Genomic DNA, 21,472 nt, shown 5'->3' with positions numbered 1-21,472 from the left:
ACCGTTCCCCGCGGCCGCGGCGAGGCCCCTCGGGCGGGGAGCGGCCGGGGGTGGAGTGGGAGCGCGTGTGTGTGCGAGTGTGTGCGCGCCGTGGCGCCGCCTCCGCCCGCCCCCCGCTCGGTCCCGCTCGCTTGCAGCGGCCGGGCGCCCTTTCGCGTGTCCGCGCTCCCTCCCTCTCCTCCATTTTGCGAGCTTTGAATCTGTGACTGGAGCCCGAGTCACCGCCCGCCCGTCGGGGACGCATTCTAGTGGGTGGAAGGAGACTCCGCAGCTGGAGCGACGGGGTGCCGGACAGAGGACGCGCGCGCCGGAGCCGGGAGCGAGCTGGGGGCAGGCTAGTCAGCCGGGAAATGGGAGACTTTCTGAAATAGGGGCTCTCCCCTCCCCCTATGGAGAAGGGGGCGGCTGTTTACTTCCTTTTATAAGAAAAAAAAATTCCCTTCTGCTCCTCCCGCTTTCACACGCTAAGTTGTTTATCTCGGCTGCGGTGGGAGCCGAGGACAGTGGCGGGTGAGCGGCGCCTCTGCCAGAGGTAAGGGGCGGGCGGGGTGGGGGCTGGGGCGGGTGTGGGCGCTTGCTCCCCCGAGGTGTCGCCCGGGGCCGGAGGCCGACCCGAGGGCCGCCGGGGCAGCCTGCAAACTTTTATTAGCCTCGGGGAGTGGGGGTGGGGGCTGGCGAGGCCCGGTGTCGGTGACGAAAGGGCACCGCGCGGGTGACAGCGCTGGCCTCTTCCTCTCCCTCCACCGCCTGTCCCTGGCCCAGCCGAGAGGGAAGAACCTGAGCTCCGACTGCGAGCGGAACCTCGTCCAGCAGCCCGGGTTTTAAATCCTATCCTCCCACGCAGGTTCCCCTTTCTTTTCCCTCCAAGGGGTCCGCCGGGACTCCCATTTCCACGGGGAAGCCCAAAATATTTCCTCTCCACACTGGTGCTCCCGAGCACGCCCCGGGTATCTGTCAAGGCTCCAGCGCGCCTCGTTTCTGGCGGGCTTGCGGGGTGTGTGAGAGTGTACACACAGGGGGCTGACAGCCTGCAACTTGGAGACTTCGGCCAGGGCCGGCGTTATCTGGCAGAAGTGGGCGTGTCGGAGAGGAAACTCAACAGGTCTGGACACACGTCTCTTAACCTCGCACCACCCCAACCCCCAAAGGACTTGTTTTTTAGCTTTTGGCATCATTTTCGAGCCCACTTTTCCAGGTGGCCCCTAACTGTAAGCGTTTTCGTGGAGATTTCTGACAAGTGCTAGTTTGACGTTTAGGGTTGCGGACCGGAAAACTGCATCCCTGTAAGACCACTTAAGACCCCTTGGTATGGTTCATTGGGGACGATTAATGTGACAGGGTCATTTGCAGTTTAAACTGGGGGGTGTTGTCGCTTGAGAGAGGCGTTTCGTTTTATGAAGTATTGTTATGGTTTTGGGTTTGAAGGCAGCTGTCAAAAAAAGCAGCATGGAAATTCATTAGGCTCCATTTGATACCTTGTGTTTAGTGATCCTTATCAAATAAAACACAGCGAAGGGGAGGCAAGCTACGCAATTTACCTTGAAGATTTTTGTGATGGCAGGTCCCCACCCCTCTCTTCGTCACGCTCCCCTTTTCATTGAGGGCCAGTGACGTTTAGGCTTCTTAGCGCCTTCATAAAGGAAAAGTTTCCTTTGATTGGACAGGATTTTACAATAGTGTCCCAAATGTGCTTATCAAAGTCTTTGCCCCCTTTTAGAACATTTGAATTATATTTACTTGTACTAACAATCTAATCCGTCGAGAATAAGCTCAGACTTGGAATAGGTGAAAGTTTAGAATGCAGAGAAAATTATTCTGAGCATTTTATTGAATGCTATTTTACTTGGATTTATGTGAATGTAATTTTAGTAATGGGTTTTTCTGTTTTTCAGTACTTTGATAATTGGAAAGGAAAAATCTTAAAGATATAATAATATTTCATACTGAGGGTTTTAAGCAGTTTTTAAAAACGTACCTTAACTATTAGTCTAAATTAATGTAGATATTACGAGGAAGTATGATAAGGTTCAGACAGCTCTATTTGTCACATTTAAATAAGGTAAAATTGTAGTGAGAAGCTGAAATGTAAATTTTAGTTGACCATATACATTTAAGTCATATATCTAAAATCTGGAAAAACTAAAATATGATTTTGAGATACGCAATATTAGACCAGGCACATCTGGTCGGAAATTTGGGTTAAAAATAGGAGCCTTTTCCCAACCTGTTAGAAGAGAGCAATTCAGTCTTGTTTATTTCTCAAATAAAACATGATGAACCAGTAGGTTATAATAGAAGTTTTGGATGTGTGAGTAGTTGGTAGGAGATGAACTTGGGAATAATATAGGAATACAGAATTCTAGTGTAGTATTTATTGGATGTTATATATATTGACTCTCAGAAAAGCAAACAGCCTTGATTGAAAAGAGGTAGGAATTTTAATGATCATACTTTTTTTTGAAATTAAATACTTTGACATCAACTTGAACCTTTAGAATAATCAGATGTAATGAATTATAATATCTGTGATTAACAAAGCTACACGTTCTTCAGTGAGTGGTAGGATGAATAGCCAAGCTTAATTTGATACAATTTTGTCCTCAGCTGTGCAAATGAATGGCATTGTACTTTAAAATGTGGCACACTGAATGGGAGCAGAGGATATGGCTTTTTATTCTGAAACACATGAAACTACTCTGATAACAAAGAATTTGATCAGTTAACTAAAAGCTTCATTTATCAGGCTGTCTCTTACTAATCGAATCACAGAAAGAATGTAACTTTACAGCTTGTTATGTTTTCCATCTTTTTTTTTTTTTTTTGTAGCTGATATTCGCTGATGGACTCCAAAGAATCATTAACACCCCCTAACAGAGAAGAAGTCCCCAGCAGTGTACTTGGTTCAGAGAGGGGAAATGTGATGGACTTCTATAAAACGCTAAGGGGAGGAGCTACTGTGAAGGTTTCTGCATCTTTGACTTCACTGGCTGCAGCTTCTCAGTCAGACTCCAAGCAGCAAAGACTTTTGGTTGATTTTTCAAAAGGCTCTGTAAGCCATGCCCAACAGCCAGATCTGTCCAAAGCAGTTTCACTCTCAATGGGACTGTACATGGGAGAGACAGAAACAAAAGTGATGGGAAATGACCTGGGATTCCCACAGCAGGGCCAAATCAGCCTTTCCTCTGGGGAAACAGACTTTCGGCTTCTGGAAGAAAGTATTGAAAACCTCAATAGGTCGACTAGTGTTCCAGAGAACGCCAAGAGTTCAGCATCTGCTGCTGTGTCTGCTGCCCCCGCGGAGAAGGAGTTTCCTAAAACTCACTCTGATGTGTCTTCAGAACAGCAAAATCTAAAGGGCCAGACTGGTACCAACGAAGGCAATGTGAAGCTGTATACCACAGACCAAAGCACTTTTGACATTTTACAGGATTTGGAGTTTTCTTCTGGGTCCCCAAGTAAAGAGATGAATGAGAGTCCTTGGAGATCAGACCTGTTGATAGATGAAAATTGTTTGCTTTCTCCTTTGGCAGAAGAGGATGAGCCATTCCCTTTAGAAGGAAACTCAAATGAAGACTGCAAGCCTCTCATTTTACCGGACACTAAACCCAAAATTAAGGATAATGGAGATCTGATCTTATCAGGCCCCAACAGTGCACCACTGCCCCAAGTGAAAACAGAAAAAGAAGATTTCATTGAACTCTGTACCCCTGGGGTAATTAAGCAAGAGAAACTGGGCCCAGTTTACTGTCAGGCAAGCTTTTCTGGGGCAAATATAATTGGTAATAAAATGTCTGCCATTTCTGTTCATGGTGTGAGTACCTCTGGAGGACAGATGTACCACTATGACATGAATACAGCATCCCTTTCTCAACAACAGGATCAGAAGCCTATTTTTAATGTCATTCCACCAATTCCTGTTGGTTCAGAAAATTGGAATAGATGCCAAGGATCTGGAGATGATAACCTGACTTCCTTGGGGTCTATGAACTTCTCTAGTCGCTCAGTTTTTTCTAATGGATATTCAAGGTAAGATTATGGTTTTGCTGGGTTTTTTTGTTTGTATGTTTTGTTTTTGTTGTTTTGTTTTACTGGATTTTTGTGGATTGAACTCAGCGCCTTTGCATGGTAGGCAAGTGCTCTATCACTGAGCTACATTCCCAGCCAGATTAACACTTTTCTATTTTCTAAGAATGATATGTTTAAGAGAAGTTGGTAGATTTAAAAAAATCACTTGGTTGTATGTTCTCCAGAAATTCATGTTTTTGCCTATGAATAAGTGATCTTTTGAAATTAGGCATGGTATACAGTCTAAGTAATTCAGACATAAACATTTTAGGTTTCTTATTAAATAGTGATACTCAGCGTCACATGGGCCAGTATTGAAAATTTTAAAATAATATTGCTCAGTAACAAGTATCTTCAGTAAAAATTCAAGGGGGTGTGACGTCTGGTAGTATAATTATTGTGCATGTTGATTCAGCTGTTTTAGAATATGCTCTTAAAATACCGTTAATACTTATATAATCAAAAGTTGTGCTGCTATATTTGTACTTTTGTGAAGTATTTTGAGATTAAAGGGTTAAAATTAGTACTAAAAATGAGTCTTGTTCTTCAAACTGAACCTGTTGAAGAATGAGAATTTGAAATTGTTAAAGCAATGCATTTATACAGTGTGCCAGACCATAGTATTTTTTAGATATGGGTCTTGTTCATAGGGTTCCTTACCTAAAGTAGACAAGTTGTTTCTGCTGATAAATTTAAGAAAGGAATTGGTTGCAGCATGCAAAACAAATTTTTATTTTTAAATGTCCCTTCAAGTTCTCAAGCAGATAACTGATAGCTAGGAACTGAAACTTAACAATTTTGGCTATCATTTGATTTCTCTTTTTTTCTTAGTCACTTTTAAGTACACCGATTTACCTTAAAAAGGTCCATCAAAATGGAATTACTGAAAAAAGTTCTAAATTTAAATGTATGTGTAGGTAAAGTTCTCTATCCTGTGCCCCATCCTCAAGTCACATAAATACTAGATTGTATTTCCATTCTAAGTGTGAAGGAAAATGTAGATTGTAGTGACAATATTGATCATTTTTTTTAAGACAGTAGACTTAATTTTTTCTTAAATGTGATGTTTATTGTTCTGATTAACTAGTCATTGAGGATTTTAAAAGTCTTAAAAATTCTTTTGCTGAGAAAGTTATCCTTGCATTGAGAAACAAAGAGTATCTCTTTTTCTCTTTATGTAGGAAGCTTTTCTTATTAGGGAAAAAATTTAGATTTCAGCTGTTCTATTTTCCTTAAAGGCTTAGGAGTTTCTTTCTTTCTTTCTTCTTTTGAAACAAGAGGAGAAAAACCACTTTGCTTCTGTATCTTCCGTATCTCAAACTACATATATTCTGTATATATATATTCTGTATATATATATATATATATAAACTGTATATATTCTGTGTCTCAAACTACTACCTAGTAATCCATTATTCAATAGTTATCTTTTGTTAAGATGAACACTACTTCACCTTTTTAATTGAAAACTTTCAAGTCATAAAGACAACAATGTTTCCAGTTAGATTTGATTCTTGCATATACTTTTGCTTCAAATATTAAGACATGCTGTTTAAAACTTCAATCTCAAATTTTTGAAAGTAAATTTTATGTGCCTGATTTTCTTAGAAGATGTAAGCACAGCTAATTTGACTAAGCTATCTGTAGGAAGCTATTAAATAGATTTATAAAACATGTAATTATACAAAGAAAAATAACACATTTAGGAAATTCTTTGTCCTGATAATCATCATAGAATTGTTTTCATTTTCTTCCTATAAGGGCGGGGGGAACCACATGGAACAAAACTTAAATTTCCATTCACTGAAATTTCATTATGCCTTATACAATCTGGGATATGCAGAATAATTGTTAGCTGAACATAGGTTACCCTTAAATCATTAAAAATAATTTTGATACTTTAATGTTTATAGTACTTAATGACATATAAAGTGTCTCTACATTTTTTTTTAATTTGAGCCTCAATAATAACTCTAGAGAGGTAGGCAGGGCTACCACGATGTGGCAGTTTATAAGTTCTTTAATACCTGGTAAAATTATCATTTTTATGTTGATGTGTTATTTGGAATTATAATCACTAGTCTATGTCCTAACAAAAAGACAAAAAGCTTTAATACAGGATTAACTGGTAATGTTAGAAAATTTATACTTTATAACATTAATTTAGCACTGGGAATTTAGGATTACTCAGAACAAAGCTTCACCCAAGTAAATTGAAACAGTGTTTCTTTTTCTAACCATCATTGAATTAGTCTATTGTTTCTGAACAACAGCCATGATATAACTCAAATTGCCTGTTTTCTCTATATATTACATGTCTCTAGCCAAACATTAGCTATGACCAGTAACCCTGAGTGGTCAGCAACTAAATCAACATGTTGAAGCCACAACTTGATGGAATACTGACATTCTGATTTTAGATATAATAATATTAAATACTGTTGATAATTTCACTTGCATTCTTTCTAGTTTTAAAAAAAGAGAACATTATAATTTGACTTCTTTAACTGCTACCTAAATTGCTTTTCTTCAGAATGTTAACAAATGCCTTACATTCTGTTTGGGGGAGAAGGCAAATCCTTCAGGTATGTCAGTGCATGGTAATATGTAGTTAGCATATTAAATAAAATTACAAATATCGTGATTGAGCATAGAAAAACATTTTCTTTTTAAGGTTAAGGTTCATTGATAATAACATTAGAGAAATGTTAACTGATGATTAGATTCATTCTTAAGTAAAAGGAGTTAGCCCTTCTAATGTGATATGCTTTTTTAAAAAAATAGCATAAACATAAGAATGATGAGGGCACATTTCTGCATAGTATTTTTTTCAACATTTTTTTTTTTTTACCTCAGCATTAATGGTGAAATTGCTGGAATAAAAGCAGAGAAATAAGTTGCTTTAGGAATGATAGCTTTTATATTGGGGTGATGTTGAAATGTTAGACCATTTCTTGAAGAGTGGGATTTTTAGAGAGAGAGAGTGATACAGGATGAACTTGTAGATTCAGTTTTAGTCTAGGGCTCTGAAGATTGGCACTTAATGAAGCTACTAAAATTTATATAAATTGGAATGTCTCTCATTATCAGTCTAATTTTATAAAAGTAATTAAATTGAAGACCTGTATAAACACAGGATGAGTGAGACAAATCCTGTCCCATTCTCATTTTTGTTATTAATGTCAATCAAAGGTTTTATGAAAAAGGGAGGACTATAATTCAACTTTCCAAAGGTTGTGAAAACTGGATGTTTCAATGTCTTTTATTTGCTTAGTGTTTTTGATATTCATTCATATAAAGTACTTTCTAAAAGTAATCTGGTTTAGGGTGCTTACTTATTTTTATTGTTAGCTTTATGGTAGCTTTTTTTTCTTTGTAAAAAATCTATACCTTGTCATGGCTGTACAATTGATTTTTAAAACACATTATGTATTCAGGTATGTCAGTTAATTGTGGAATGGCCAATACAGAAACATGTAATGAGCAATTATTTAGATTTTATTGAAATGACTTCTTGTGATGTTTCTCTGGTTATTCTCTGTATATTTTTATAATAACATTAATTTGTATTTCTAATGCTGTCTTGTTACAGATATTTTAGTTTGGTTACTTTCAGTATATTATTAAATGTTTATAAGTTTTGTGATATTTTGACATACACCTTGCATAAATGTAGAGTAAATGCAAATTGTATTAAAGTAAAACTTACATGTGATTAAAGATCACTTTATGGGCTTTTGATATTTTAATGAAGGACAGAAGGACAGATTAGAGACAAATGGTTTATTTTAGCATGAGTGCCTAATATATGAAAGAATATCGGCATTAATTTGTTATAGTTATATATGTCTTAGTCCACTCTGACCTGGAGGTGATTGAAATATCCTGGGTGTGTTATGAAATCTTAATTTTTATTACATTTAGAATAGGTCTGGGTCATGGTTTTTAAAAACTTATTTTCTTCAGTGATTACACCGAGTTTTAACTAGTAGTGAGTTCTTGTGTTGTACTGTGAGTGATTTAAGTAGACAAAATAGGCTTTTATTGAATAGTATTACTTCTGAAGCTATCTTGGTAATATTTTCATCAAAAGTAATTGTGTAATGCAGTACTTATCAGTATTTACCAAATTAATGGGCACTTGGTTCCATATTTCTGTGTCATGCAAAATGTATATTGGTGAATCCTGGTGCACAAAGAGTTTTCAGGAAATATTTTGTTGAATTAAGCTAAAACTGAAAATCAACTATTTATTGACATCTACAAAAGGGTTTTAAAACCCATATGTTATTTCTTCAGCTTCAGAAAACCAACTGAGGAGAATTTTGATATTTTTAAAAGGATTCATTAAGTGTTCCCTTCCCTTTGAATGGTGTGTTATCACCTGTGCCTAACTAAATTAGGATGTAACTTGTAATGTTGATAGTTTTTTCATTTTACATATTTTAATTGATAACATCTCAAAATTAGTTGTAGACAGGTAGTTTCAACCTTTCTCCCCTCCCCCCAGTAGGGAAGGGGCAAAGGAGGAGAAGCAACAGAGGCATGGAATAGTGGAGATAAGTTAAGAAATATCAAGAACAGTTCTGAAAACCACCAATTTGGATATACTGTTATGAATTTAGAGGTTTAAGAAGAGTAATTTGGGGCAGGTGCAGTGGCGCATGCCTGTAATCCTAGTGGCTTGGGAAGCTGAGGCACAGGATCACAAGTTCAAAGCCAGCCTCAGCAATTTAGCAAGACCCTATCTCAAAATAAAAAAATAAAAGGCTGGGGATGTGGCTCAGGGGTTGAGAGCCCCTGGGTTCAATCTCTGATTGTCTCCTCTATCCCCCTGCCTGCAAAAAAAAAAAAAAGAGAGAGAGAGAGAAAGAGAGTAATAAAAGTAATTTGGGGCTGTGCTTATAATGGGAATGTAACAACTAGAATTACAATTATTTCTTTTATAAAGTGGACATGTAAAGCTAATTGTGGCAATATAGCCCTTGTTGTTTATGAAGTTATTTTGTTCTTCTTCCTATGCTTTAGTACCAAAATAAGGACAGAATAAATACTTTACTTTCTATGAGGTTAGTTCTGCTAAGATCAGGTTCATATTTGTCCCATTGTTATTTGGGCTGCTATTTAATGAAAATATAATGATTTGAACAGTGGAAATAATGATGTCTTAGGTTAATTTAACCATATCATATTTAATAGTGCACTTTTATGATACATTGTTAACTGACTGGAGTGTAACCCTTTTCTTCGGTAATATATTTCTGTGAGTTATGGATTTCTCTGCTGATATATTAAGGAAATCAAATTCTTAATGGCAAATATACAGAATAAATTGTGAGGTTCTGCAAGTGCTAGTCATTTAAAGTATTTATATTATGGTATAGTTCTTACAGTCAGTTATTTTGAATGAAAATGTGCCATCCCTTAATTTTATCTCTGGGCTAGTTTAAATATTAATAGCTTATCTGGTAGAGCTTCATGCTTAAGCATACTTGTTCAGAGTTACCAACTGTTAATTTTGAGTGCTTTAAAATACTTTTTAGCAAGCGTCAATAGGTGTTTATAATATAGCAAGTTTTGTGAAAATACCTCTTTAGAATTTTTTTATTTATTCACACTATAGGGCATATATATTATATGCCCTATAGTGTGAATATACACACACACACACACACACACACACACATATACATATGTCCTATAGTGTGAATATATATACACACACACACATATATGGAGAGAAAAAATGTTTAATGATATGATTTGTTATAGATATTTACATATTATTTTATCTTGAATTTTAATTTTTGTAAAAAATAATTCAAGAGTTTAAGTATCCAGTGTTTAGGGCACATAGTTTGTTGTAATAATATTATTTCTTTTATCATAAAACTAACCTAATTCTAGTTGATTTCATAATTCTCCATAATAATATTTAGCCATAGCTATTATGAAAGTATATTTGATAGCCAATTTTGAAAGCTATTGTGAAATGATATCCAATTTAATACATGATTTATTATTTCATGGTGGTTGGGGCAATGCTATGACTTATGACCTTATGATTGTCACATGCTGAACTTTAAAGCTCTACCAGCCATTTGTTATGGACCCTGTTTATGTTACTGTTTTAATGTTTCTTTTGTAATTATTAGGAATAAAGTTTCCTCATTTTAAGATGCAAAATTTGGTGCTTTATGTCCCTCCTCAGATTCCTTTGTGACAATTTGATTTTGGTATTCAATCACAGAAATAGTAGAAAAACAATAAACTACAAATGAAAAGACCTAGGTTTTAAGGCTGAGCTGAACCAGTATATGACTTTGGGTACTATGATGATTTGGAGTTTAAAAACAAAAAGTTCTTTACAACTGTCTAGTTGTTTTCAAAACGTGTGTGTGTGTCTCTGAAATTCTACAATCTTCTTAAACCTCTCAATTTGGTGAAGGAACTGGGGTAGTTCATTCTTTGACATTTTCTTTATACATTATAAAGTATGAGACAAAAAAAAATAAACTCACAGATTTGGTATTTCTGAAAGGATTTAAAAATAATATAGTTGGTGGTACATACACAATAAAATGTAAATATTGCTATAGTTAGAGCTCAAAAGCTGGGGCTTCTGGGTTCTCAGAGCCTATTTTGTTGCCATGATTTTAGGTTACAGTTTAAAATGGTTTGAGTACTCATCTACTCCCACCCCCTCATTTTTTCAGATGAGAAACTGAGATCCATACAAGTGTTTAGGGAAAGACTACAAAAATTAATTAGTGGTATAGCCAGGGTGAATAACCAGTTTCTCAGTTATCTAAGTTTCCAGGAGGCTTCTTTTGAACATCTTGGTCTCTTCTAGAGATCTGAAACAAATTATATGACATAATAAGACTGGGCAAGTGTTTTATAAAAGTTATTTTGGTAGTTTAGATTTTTTAAAAATATTGTGCCCATATTCCCTTTATATTTTGTTAACCTTTTTTGTTAATAGTGATCAAGTATTAATTATGTAGAAGCACTATGCTAAGCATTTTTCAGGCAAAAGTTTGTATTCTAGTTTCTATATTAAGTCCCTGATTCTGTCAATATCCATGTAGGACACAAGGCAGCTGTTACTTGTCTTAATTTTACAGGTGGAGAAATGTTAGACATTTGAAGAAAAAAAGAATCTTATTACTGATCTGAAAGTAAATAGTTCATATTTGGTATGAAATATTTGGTTAGAAATTCCTCAAGAATCCTTTATAATTTTTATCAATAGTTAATGTTTAAATACAATATATAAAAGACAAATGTGATCAAGCCTCTGCATATATTTGTATAATCACTTATTTCCATTCATTTCAATTTCTGTAAAACAGAGCACCCAGCATTCTTGCCTGATAGTGTGTTTACTTTGAAAATTAAAAAAGCATTATAAAAATGCAAGATGGAATTTTTAAAGCTCTGCCAAGTCTACTTAGCTCAAACCAGCAAGACCCTCACTGGCTCAATAGTTATGTTATCTATGTCTGTGGTGAAGGTATTTCCTATTATCAAGCACTAGGACAGTTTTTAGTGTCTTATATGTGTAATTCCCTAAGGGTCATGAATACTGTTTTTAAAAACTGAAAGTGCCAAGATAATTATCTTTACACACACATTATTTATTTATTTTTAGTTTTGTTTTTTTGGTAGTTCTTTCAGAGATTTTCAGTGGATTTTTTTGTTACGTTTTAAGTATGCCACTTAATTTAACACAAAAAGTTATCTTTTTATTACTAAATGCTAGAATATCCTTTTTCTGGTATTTTTTAATTATCTGATGTTCTTACAAAAACCAAATATGCAAAGATTCTTTGTCATTAAGAAACTAGTGTGTCTGAAAGTGAAGTTATCCACTTTAAAATTTTTCAAATTTATTATATTTCACAAAGCTGTATACAAAATATCTTCTGAATATATTGAATAGTAAAATGTGTCCTTAGTGCATAATTTTGGGAGGATTATAAAGCCTTTGGCTATATTTACTAACTTTTTAAAAAAATTAATCAAGTGGTTAAAGAAACTGTCAGTAAGATAAACTTGATGGATTAAGCCAGACATCACATTCATATACATATTGAAAAATATAAAATGGATGCAAGCATAGAAACAAATGGCAGTTTAGATGGTTAAACATACTAATGTAAGACAAATTATCGATGGAAACTTTAAAATTTTTAATTAAAACATTATGTGAAGTTTGTGATCTGGAATTCAGCTGGCTTTATTAAGGATGGTGTGATTATAATATTGATTTTTTAAAAGAAAATTCTAAATGAATATTGTTTTTTAAAGCCTCCACCTTGGGAGACTGAAAATTGCCTACAGAGACACCTTGTTGGCTATAAAAGAAAATTAAACTCATTACACTACAGTAACACTGCAGTAACACCTAAGTGTTCTTACTTAATAAGAAAATGTATTTATTCCTTAGCTTGATCATTGACCTTATTTATGTGAATCCAAATGAGCTGAATATTTCCAGAAATTTAATCCTCTCTTCAATTACAACATTTGTTTTTGTGGTGGGTAATTTAAAAGAACCCATGTAGACATTACTACAGAAAATGTTTGATTCTGTTTTGAATATGCCTAGAATAAGTACATAGCATTGCTGGGTGACTACTCGAAATGAGTGATGTTAGGTGGTTAAGTTCTGGTTTTTGCTTTAAGTAGCAAGGAACTTTATGCAAACAGCTTATATATTCCCTTTTCTTACCATAGTGCAGGAAAAAATGAGAGATTACTCACTTCTAAGCCTAACTTTTTTTTTTTTCCCCTGTAAGTGTTTATATACAAGTAAGATGGGTCAGACCTTTGACTTGGGCTTAAAGGGAACTTTGTGATAACAGATACAGAGTAAATGTGTGAATTCCTAGAACAGTCTTCAAAGCAGTTTTAATTTCTCACTCAAGTTCTTCAATGTATAAGGGAATTGACTATTTGACAATCATTATGGCGAGAACAACTCAAATATGCTAAAACTATTTACCATCAAGAAATAATAGAATTATAGCTATATTATAAAATTCACATATATTCTACTCTATTTTATTTTTCATTTGCAGTACTGGGTACTGAACCTAGGGCCTCATGCATGCTAGGCAAGTGCTCTACCACTAAGGTACATCCCCAGCCTGTTTTCTACTTTTAATCCTCATAACCTGAAAAGAAAATTTTGCTTTTACTGATAGTACTTTAAAAAAATCAAGAATTTTCATTGTTAATACTATTTTCTAATTCATTTCTTTGTTTAATATTCATAAAATGCTAGGATGAGTAGATCCTTGCCTTTGAAATTATTATTATTATTAATTTGTTTTTTAGTTGTAGGTGGACACAATCCCTTTATTTTATTTATTTTTATGTGGTGCTGAAGTTCCAGTTCCTCACATGTTCTAGGTAAGCACTCTACACCTGAACTAAAACCCCAGCTCCTGGCCTTTGAAATTATAAAAATACATGCAGTGCTCTCAAAAGTAGGATATACCTTTTGTAACCATTTTGTTAGCATTGAAATTCTTTGAGAGAACTTCTTGGTGAAAATAGCCTGTTTAATAATTTTAGTTTTTTCATGTTTGTACTAAAATATCCTGTTTTCTCAAATACCGCCCCCCCACCCCAAGACCATTAGTATTTTCAGTGGCCAAGAAAGGGGGATAAAGATCCATCACAGCATGGCAGATGTGCTTTACTCCTAACTATGGTTTTACTTTTTATATTCTTGTTATTAGCCTTGACTCTCTTGATTTTCTTCTTTTATCCAAGAGAACTGGCAGATTTTTCTATTAGGTGGCAAGTGGCTTCTTACCACTAAGCACGTATCATGGGCTGGTGTTAGTATAGTCTGTGGGCACTAAATTTTTAATCAAAGAAGAAATATTTTTAAAGGGTAGGTACAGATGTATAGAAATGGGTTATACTTCTAATCATTGCAGAAAAATAAGTAATTTCTAATTCAGTATGTTGAAGATAAATGACACTTTAATTGATAATGTCATATAACAGCTGCACAATGCTTTAGGAGTATCACAGACATATTTGAAAGAGAAAACAGAGTAAATAAGGAAGCCAGAGGGAAATGTCATATACCTACGAAAAAAGTAAATGAAAATCCTAAATTTCTGTTCTGGTGATTGGCTGAAGTTGACTTCTGTACACCTAAGTGCTTCTTTGTAGACACTGGGAAATATGTAAGTAGCCTATCTTCATTATTGTGTTAGTAAGTGGAAAAGCTACAGAGACATTCTAGGAAAGGAATTCTTGAGGTGGGTGGAGTGGGAGGCTAACTAGATGATCTCAAAGGTCCTTCCAGTTACACTTGCAGCAGCACTTACCAAACTAGACTCTGGGCATACAGAGAGAAAGAAGATAAGAATCCCCAGCCTCACAGAGAGCAGTCTGTTGCAACACTTAATACCCAGTCTACCTCCCCCCCCACAATTTGCTTTTTGAATGTGTACTTCTAGGTTCTCCTTTCCTGGGAAGGCATAACTGATGGGAGCAAAGTGTATGGATGAGTGGGAAATGAGATCAGATTCACCTATTTGAAATAAGAAAAGGGGTAACAAGGAATCCTAGACAAAACAAGGAAAGGTGGAAAGAATGAGCTGATTCAATGAGTTAGGAATGAGCAACAGGAGGCTGTCACAAGGAAGAAAGTAATATGGTATAGTGTTATCCGAAATACTATGCAATATAAGACAAGGAGTAAAAAGGATTGCCCCATCAAACAGGATATGCACCTGAGGTATAAGACATTTTTATTTTTCTTCATAGCCATTTACAGAATATCTCTTCCTTCTCTAAGAGAAACATTGTCTTTTTTTCTAGAACCTTCAATGCATAAGCCTAAGTGCTGGGAAATATTGCCTGGAATGTTTTTCCGAGATACCTATGTGATTCAATCTCACTTTCTTCAGGTGTCAACTTTAAATGGCAACTCCTTAAGAGAGACCTCTGACTGTTTTACCTAAAATAATAGCATCTTTTGCACATAATTCTTTTACCTGGGACATTATATATCATTGTGTCTTCTCTGTTCCCCTGCTACAATGTAAGCTCCATGACAGCAATGATATTGTCTGCCTTTGTACTCCTATGTGCCAGCCTCTAGAAGAATGTCAAGCACATAGTAAGACTTCAGTAATACAAAATAAACAAAATGATATGGAAATAAAAAAGATGTATAGAAATGGATTATACTTCTAATCATTGCAGAGAAAGGAAAATAGCAGATAGTGAATATCGTGGCCTATGTATATGGCCAGAAAGTGTATGTAAATAAATGTATTTTCAATTGTTATCAGTCTCTAAATTTGCTCTAAGACTTTGAAATGGATTGCTTTTCAGTTTCTTAGAGCAACTCTGGTTCATTTATCACTGAACAAATTATGGTAGCTAAAGCATGAAAATGACCTGTTGGGGGGATTTTTTTCTTCTTCTTCTTTGTTTTTGGGTGGGATGAGAGACGTTGATTTTTTTAAATCTTGCTCAACATACTAACTTGTGGTAAATTTTCATTCTAGAACTTTTTGTAGCAGAAGCTTTCTTCTTTGTTTTCCACTGGTATAAAAATTAAGATTCTAGCAGATGAGTCTAGTGTGTACATTTGTATTGACTTACCTAGAAAGTCAAGCAAAAAATCAATTTAGCTGATTTTCAGATAAGTGTGTATCTAATCACTGAAAACTACAGGAGAGGAACAGTTTTTTGTTTTGCCTGAATTTAAAAATTATCCGTCTTCAGCTTATGTTTTAGATTTGTCTTATTCTATATATATATATATATATATATATATATATATATATTGTGTGTGTGTGTATATATATATATAGTGATTTAATGTTAGTTGGTTAGATTTATCGCTCTAAGAGTTGCAGGTAAATAGTTCAATTTAGTATGGCAAAGTCAGTCACAGAAAAGAAAAAATGCAAAATTAGTAAATATTAGTTAGTGTAAGAAAATCAGATGAAGTCATTTAAGAATAGATTGCTGTAGTATTCAGGAAAAAAGAAGGAAAGGACCATGGTCAGGGGTTTGGAAGGTATCCAGAGAGCAGCCACAAAATATAATAAATAGCTAGAGAATTAGGAGGCAAAAATCTTAAAATGGGGGTAAGGAGACAGTAGTTTATGCTGTCAACTCAACTTGGGTAGAAGAGAGAACAGAATATCATGAATACATGATTATTGTATGTAAACATTCTCAAAAGTCAAAACCAGAGAAATTAATGAAATCCTAATTGGAACAACAGAACTAATAATTGGTTTGATTTTTAAAAAAATCCTAAATTTGAATTTTAGGTTAAAATATCAACATAGATAATGAGAAACACACTTCTGCGACCACAAAGATGCTACTACTGGGTTGGGAGTAAGTAACAAAGACTAGAAGTCAGGAAAGAGTTTTTATTCCCTGAGAAACCAGCACAACAGGAAAAAAAAAAATGGCCACACCCTAATTCAGACTTATTAGTCTTATCAGTAGTCTCCTAATTGTTTTCCTCTCTCCTTTTTTTAATCTGTTCTGCAGCCAGATTAATTTTCCTATAACACTGCTTTCAAAACTGTTCACACCACATCAAAAAATGTCTGTGGTTATGTTGCTTATAGCATAGTGGTTCTCCATTTTCTTTCTACCACAACCCATATGCTAGATGATACATGACAGGTAGCCACATGAATTCTTCCAGAGCCCTTGAAGGATTTGGGTTATGTACAGTTCCATGCAACCCTCTCCTGATCCGTCCAAGAAAGCATATCTGAGTGCAGGTGAGCACTATAGAAATAGTCTGTGAATTAGCTTTTTATATTTAGTATTTTTGCAAATGTCTCATCAAACTTTATGAAAGTAATATATTTGTTCCCTTCAGTAAAACAGGAAAAAAAAGTTCATAAACTTATTCCGCTGCCTCTCCATTCCTTTCATCCTCTCCTATCTCCCCTTATTTTCCACATTTCTCTGTAAACACACAAGGATAAATAGACACATGCAAGGCATGCTGGCTTGTCTGCTTTAAATAAAAATGAGATCATTTATACCCTTTTCTGCAGCTTGCTTTTCTCCTAATAAATATACCCTAAAAGCCCTTCAAGATCAACAGATGTGGATCCCATCCCATCTTTTAAATAGTTGTACCATATGCTATTCAGGTTGTTTCATGGTTTTTGTTATGCAAACAAGGCTCCAATAAATACCCTTTTCTACGCATCCTTACAATAGCAACTGTATTTCTAAGTGTAGATTCCCTAAAGTAGGGTTGATGAGATAAGGGTATATGTATTTAAAATTCTAATAGGTATTTCCAACTGAAGGAGTACAGCAAATCATAGTCTCACATGGTAATGTTTACACTTCTTTACAATAAAAATATATACATCATTATTACTAATGAATTTCTTGCCACAGATCCTAAAATTGATCAAAGCATACCAGTGTGCCATAGGATATAACTGAAGACTGTTTCAGTTAGGAATCCAGGTTCTTCCTCTCTAATCTTTTAGACCAGTTCAGTGTCAATGATTTTGTACATTTTCCTTTATGTTGCCCAGCCCATAGCACCTGATGTTATTTGTCGCAACTGCTAATCAGGCAGTTCTTTACACCTGATTAGCACACAGTAGGTGCCTGATAGATATCTACTGAATAATACCGTTTTCTTTGTGTATTGTTTTTTTCAAATGTGTTCTTGCTCTGTTGTCTGGCCTGGCCCTAAGTTCAGACAATCCTCCTGCCTCAGCCTCTTTTTTTAAATTTAAATTTAAATTTTTAAAAAAAATTTTAGTTATACATGACAGTAGAGTGCTATTTTGACAAAATATACATACATAAAGTATAACTTATTCCATTAGATTCCCATTCTTGTGTCGTGCTTAACACAGAGTTACCCTGGTAGTGTATACAAATATAAGGCTAGGAAAGTTATGACCAATTAATTCTACTGTCCTTCCTAATCCCCCCCACCCCCTCCCTCAATTACCTCCTGTCCAATTCAATCTATTATATACTTCCTCAACCTCCCCTGTTAGCATCCACAAATCAGAGAAAACATTCAGCAATTGTTTTTTGGGGATTGGCTTATTTCACTTAGCATTATATTCTCCAGTTCCATCCATTTACTGGCAGATGCCATAATTTCATTCTTCTTTATGGCTGAGTAATATTTCATTGTGTTTATATATTACATTTTCTATATCCATTCACCCGTTGAAGGACACCTAGGTTGTTTCCATAGCTTGGCCATTGTGAGTTGAGCTGTTATAAACATTGGATGTGGCTGCGTCACTGCAGTGTGTCATTTTTAAGTCCTTTGGGTATCATGCTGAGGAGTGGCATAGCTAGGTCAAACGGTGGTTCCATTCCAAGTTTTCTTAGGAATCTCTATACTGCTTTCCATAGTGTTGCAGCAATTTGAAGTCCCACCAACAATGTATGAGAGTACCTTTCTTCCCATATCCTCCCCAATATTTATTGTTGTTTGTATTCTTGGTAACTGCCATTCTGACTGGAATAAGATGGAATCTCAGTGTAGTTTTAATTTGCATTTCTCCAATTGCTAGAGATGTTGAACATTTTTTCATATGCTTTTTGATCATTTGTATTTCTTTTGTGAAGTGTTTGTTCAGTTCCTTTTCCAAGTTATTGATTGGCCTCTTGAGTAGCTGGATCTACAGGCATGTGCCTGTACTTGGCTTTGTTTTCTTTATATATTACTAATTTGTCTTTTGAACTAGACAAGAAAGGACAATGAATGTTTTCACTGTAGCACTAGCACTTTTTAAGGTACTTATTTTAGGTTGGCTATTTGAATAAAGAACCACAGAAAGAATTAAGCAAATAGCATGGCTTTGCTTTTAATACTTTAATTTTGTTCTTTTTAGGGAAAATTGGAACTGTAAGAATCCAGTAAAAACAGCGCTTGTATTGAGCAGTTACTATCTAAGAGGCACAATTTAAGCTGCAAAGGAAACAGTAGTGAACAAGGCCAGTGCTGTCTCTGCCCACATGGAGCTTATGGTCTACTGATTCATTTAAAACATTTGTAGGGACTATTTTTTTAAAAAAATAGTATTTGGTTTCAGTCTCTTTCCAGCAGAGACTATGGAATTTTCCGATCCATTCAATATTTACTTAGTGCAAACTCTGCCCTTAGAAAATCCAAGGGCACTAGACTTTTGCTGAGAGGGGAATGAACCAGGGGTGACTGCTTGTGGGCATGGACTGGTTTCTCAAATTAGCCTCACTACTTCATTATCTGCTTGTAGAGGGCAAAGGAATAGATACAGTGGTTGATATTAGCATATGACCCAGGGGCATTCCTTTTTAGGGAAATGTGCCAGTCCTCATCAGTGTACCCAGTACACAAACCACTAAGGAGTATGCTCCTGTCATTGTTATCAAATCACAGAATTCCAGCTGGAGCTAGTCTTTTTTTCTTTTGTAGTTGTGTATGGACAGAATGCCTTTGTTTTATTTATTTTTATGTGGTGCTGAGGATCGAACCCAGTGCCTCACACATGCTAGACAAGTGCTCTGCCACTGAGCTACAGCCCTAGCCCGGGCTAGTCTTGATATCCAGTCCTCACTTTTCATATGGGGAAACTAAAGCTCAGTACAATTAGTGTTATATTGTGGACAAGAATTAGGTCTCTGCAGTCAGGTTTCCTGAGTATGAATCTCACTGTTTTAACATCTGTGTGACCTTGTGTTATGGTTTGTATATAAGGTGTCCCCCTAGCGCTCTTGTTTTGAGGTAAAATGATTAGATTCTGAGAGCTGTAACTTTATCAGTCCATTCTAGTTTGAATGGACGGAGTGGTAACTATAGCAGGTGGGGCACTGGAGGGGTGCCCTAGAAAGGTGCATCTTTCCTCTGACCTCTTCCACCTTCCTTCTTTCTGCTTCCTGAATACCATGAGGTGAGCTGCTTTCCTCTGCTCTGCCCTTCAGCCATCATGTGCCCATAGTAAGGGACTATGCCATCTATGGACTGAAACCTCTGAAGCTGTAAGCCTCAGATAAACTTGTTTGTCAGGTATTTTGGTCACAGCAAAAAAAAAAAAAAAAACTGACCAAAACACCTTGACTAAATTTATGATTCTATAAACCCTCAGTTTCTTTACTTTTAAAATGGGCACAAGGAGATAATGCCTGTAAACCGGGTAACACAGTGTCTGGCTCTTATAAAGCACTCGTGGAATTCGCTTTTATTTTTAGTAATGTGGCTTCAGATTAGACTGCTTCTTAATGCCAAAAGTTCTTGCCTGAGAACTCTGTCCATGTGCCATACCATCCTTTCCATAAGCCATTTTCATTAATTGCTAGTTCTCAACTTGGCTTCATTTTGATTTTCACTTTCAAACTAAGTAATAATAGTTAGGTAATGGACACTTTTTTTGGCCATAACTTTGAAGAACTGAGAAATGCATATATGGTAGATGTTTTGTTGTAATGAGTGCTTCTCACATCTTTTCCACCATCCCACCACTCCCTTATGCCCCTCAAATTTCTCGACTCAGGGAGTCACTCTTTAACTGCTTGAACACCTTAGGAATTTGAAGTTAAGATAAATCAGAATAACTGAAGAAGAGCAAGCCTCTCATGTCTTGACAAATTAGAAATCGTTGCTTCTGTTACATGATCTCTTCAGTTTCTTCTTAAAAAGAATACTAATTCTTGCAAAGTTTTATAGTACTAAGGTTTTACACCTTACAATAAAGGACTATTTTAAAAATGTTGGTTTTGCTACAGTTTAGTCTGAATTAAATCCACAATTTAAAAAGACTTTACTTTCTTGGTATAAATTTCCAACTACATAATTGCTTATGTTCTTATCTAAACTTATTATACACACTGAAGCATTTTGCAAATTCTGGAATGGATCAGCTCACACAATTCAGCCGTATTTTGCAAAATTTAGTCAAATAAGGGTTCATTGAACTTTTAATATCAACAAGAGCTTCAATGTTGGGGTCTCACAGAAGCAATCTTTTGTTTTGTATTCTCTGTATATTCAAAGAAGATTTGTTTAATACTAGGTACTAGGCAAGTACTCTACTGCTGAGCCACAATCTCAGCCCCTCACATGTTTTATATATTATACAGAAGGACTAGGTATCAAGCAAGTATTACTGCCCTAAGTATCATCAGAAACATTGTTATAAATTTCTTACATTTTTCTTTAATAATTAGGTATCATCTAGCTACATTTCACTTATTTATCCTATACAAACATTTCTGAAATCTTCCCTTTAAGAATAGGTCAAGTCTGGGCATAGTGGCACATGTCTGTAATTGAGCAATTTGGGAGGCTGTGGCAGGAGAAGGACAACCTCCAGAACAGCCTCAGCAATTTAGCAAGACACTGTCTCAAAATAAAAAACAAAAA

At 35.6% G+C, this 21,472-nt stretch overlaps 1 protein-coding gene across 4 annotated transcripts in view; it reads left to right on the top strand.

Annotated features, from left to right (window-relative positions):
* Nr3c1 (nuclear receptor subfamily 3 group C member 1) overlaps positions 1-21,472 on the top strand; it is a 100,673-nt gene that overhangs the window by 1,398 nt on the left and 77,803 nt on the right. The window contains exons 1-2 of one of the 4 annotated variants that reach the window (XM_048811735.1): positions 80-532; positions 2,827-4,026. In XM_048811735.1, coding sequence (XP_048667692.1) covers positions 2,840-4,026 — 1,187 coding nt within the window. In that variant the 5' untranslated portion in view covers positions 80-532; positions 2,827-2,839. Of the gene's footprint in view, positions 1-79; positions 533-663; positions 1,103-2,826; positions 4,027-21,472 lie in introns of those variants that run through there. The other 3 variants (XM_015485722.2, XM_048811737.1, XM_048811736.1) reach the window with 3 other exon arrangements.

This window comes from Marmota marmota, unplaced genomic scaffold, assembly GCF_001458135.2.
Source record: "Marmota marmota marmota unplaced genomic scaffold, marMar, whole genome shotgun sequence".
NCBI classification, from domain to species: Eukaryota; Metazoa; Chordata; class Mammalia; order Rodentia; family Sciuridae; genus Marmota; species Marmota marmota.
Note: the sequence above shows the minus strand (reverse complement) of the source record. Positions and strands in the feature narration are given on the sequence as shown.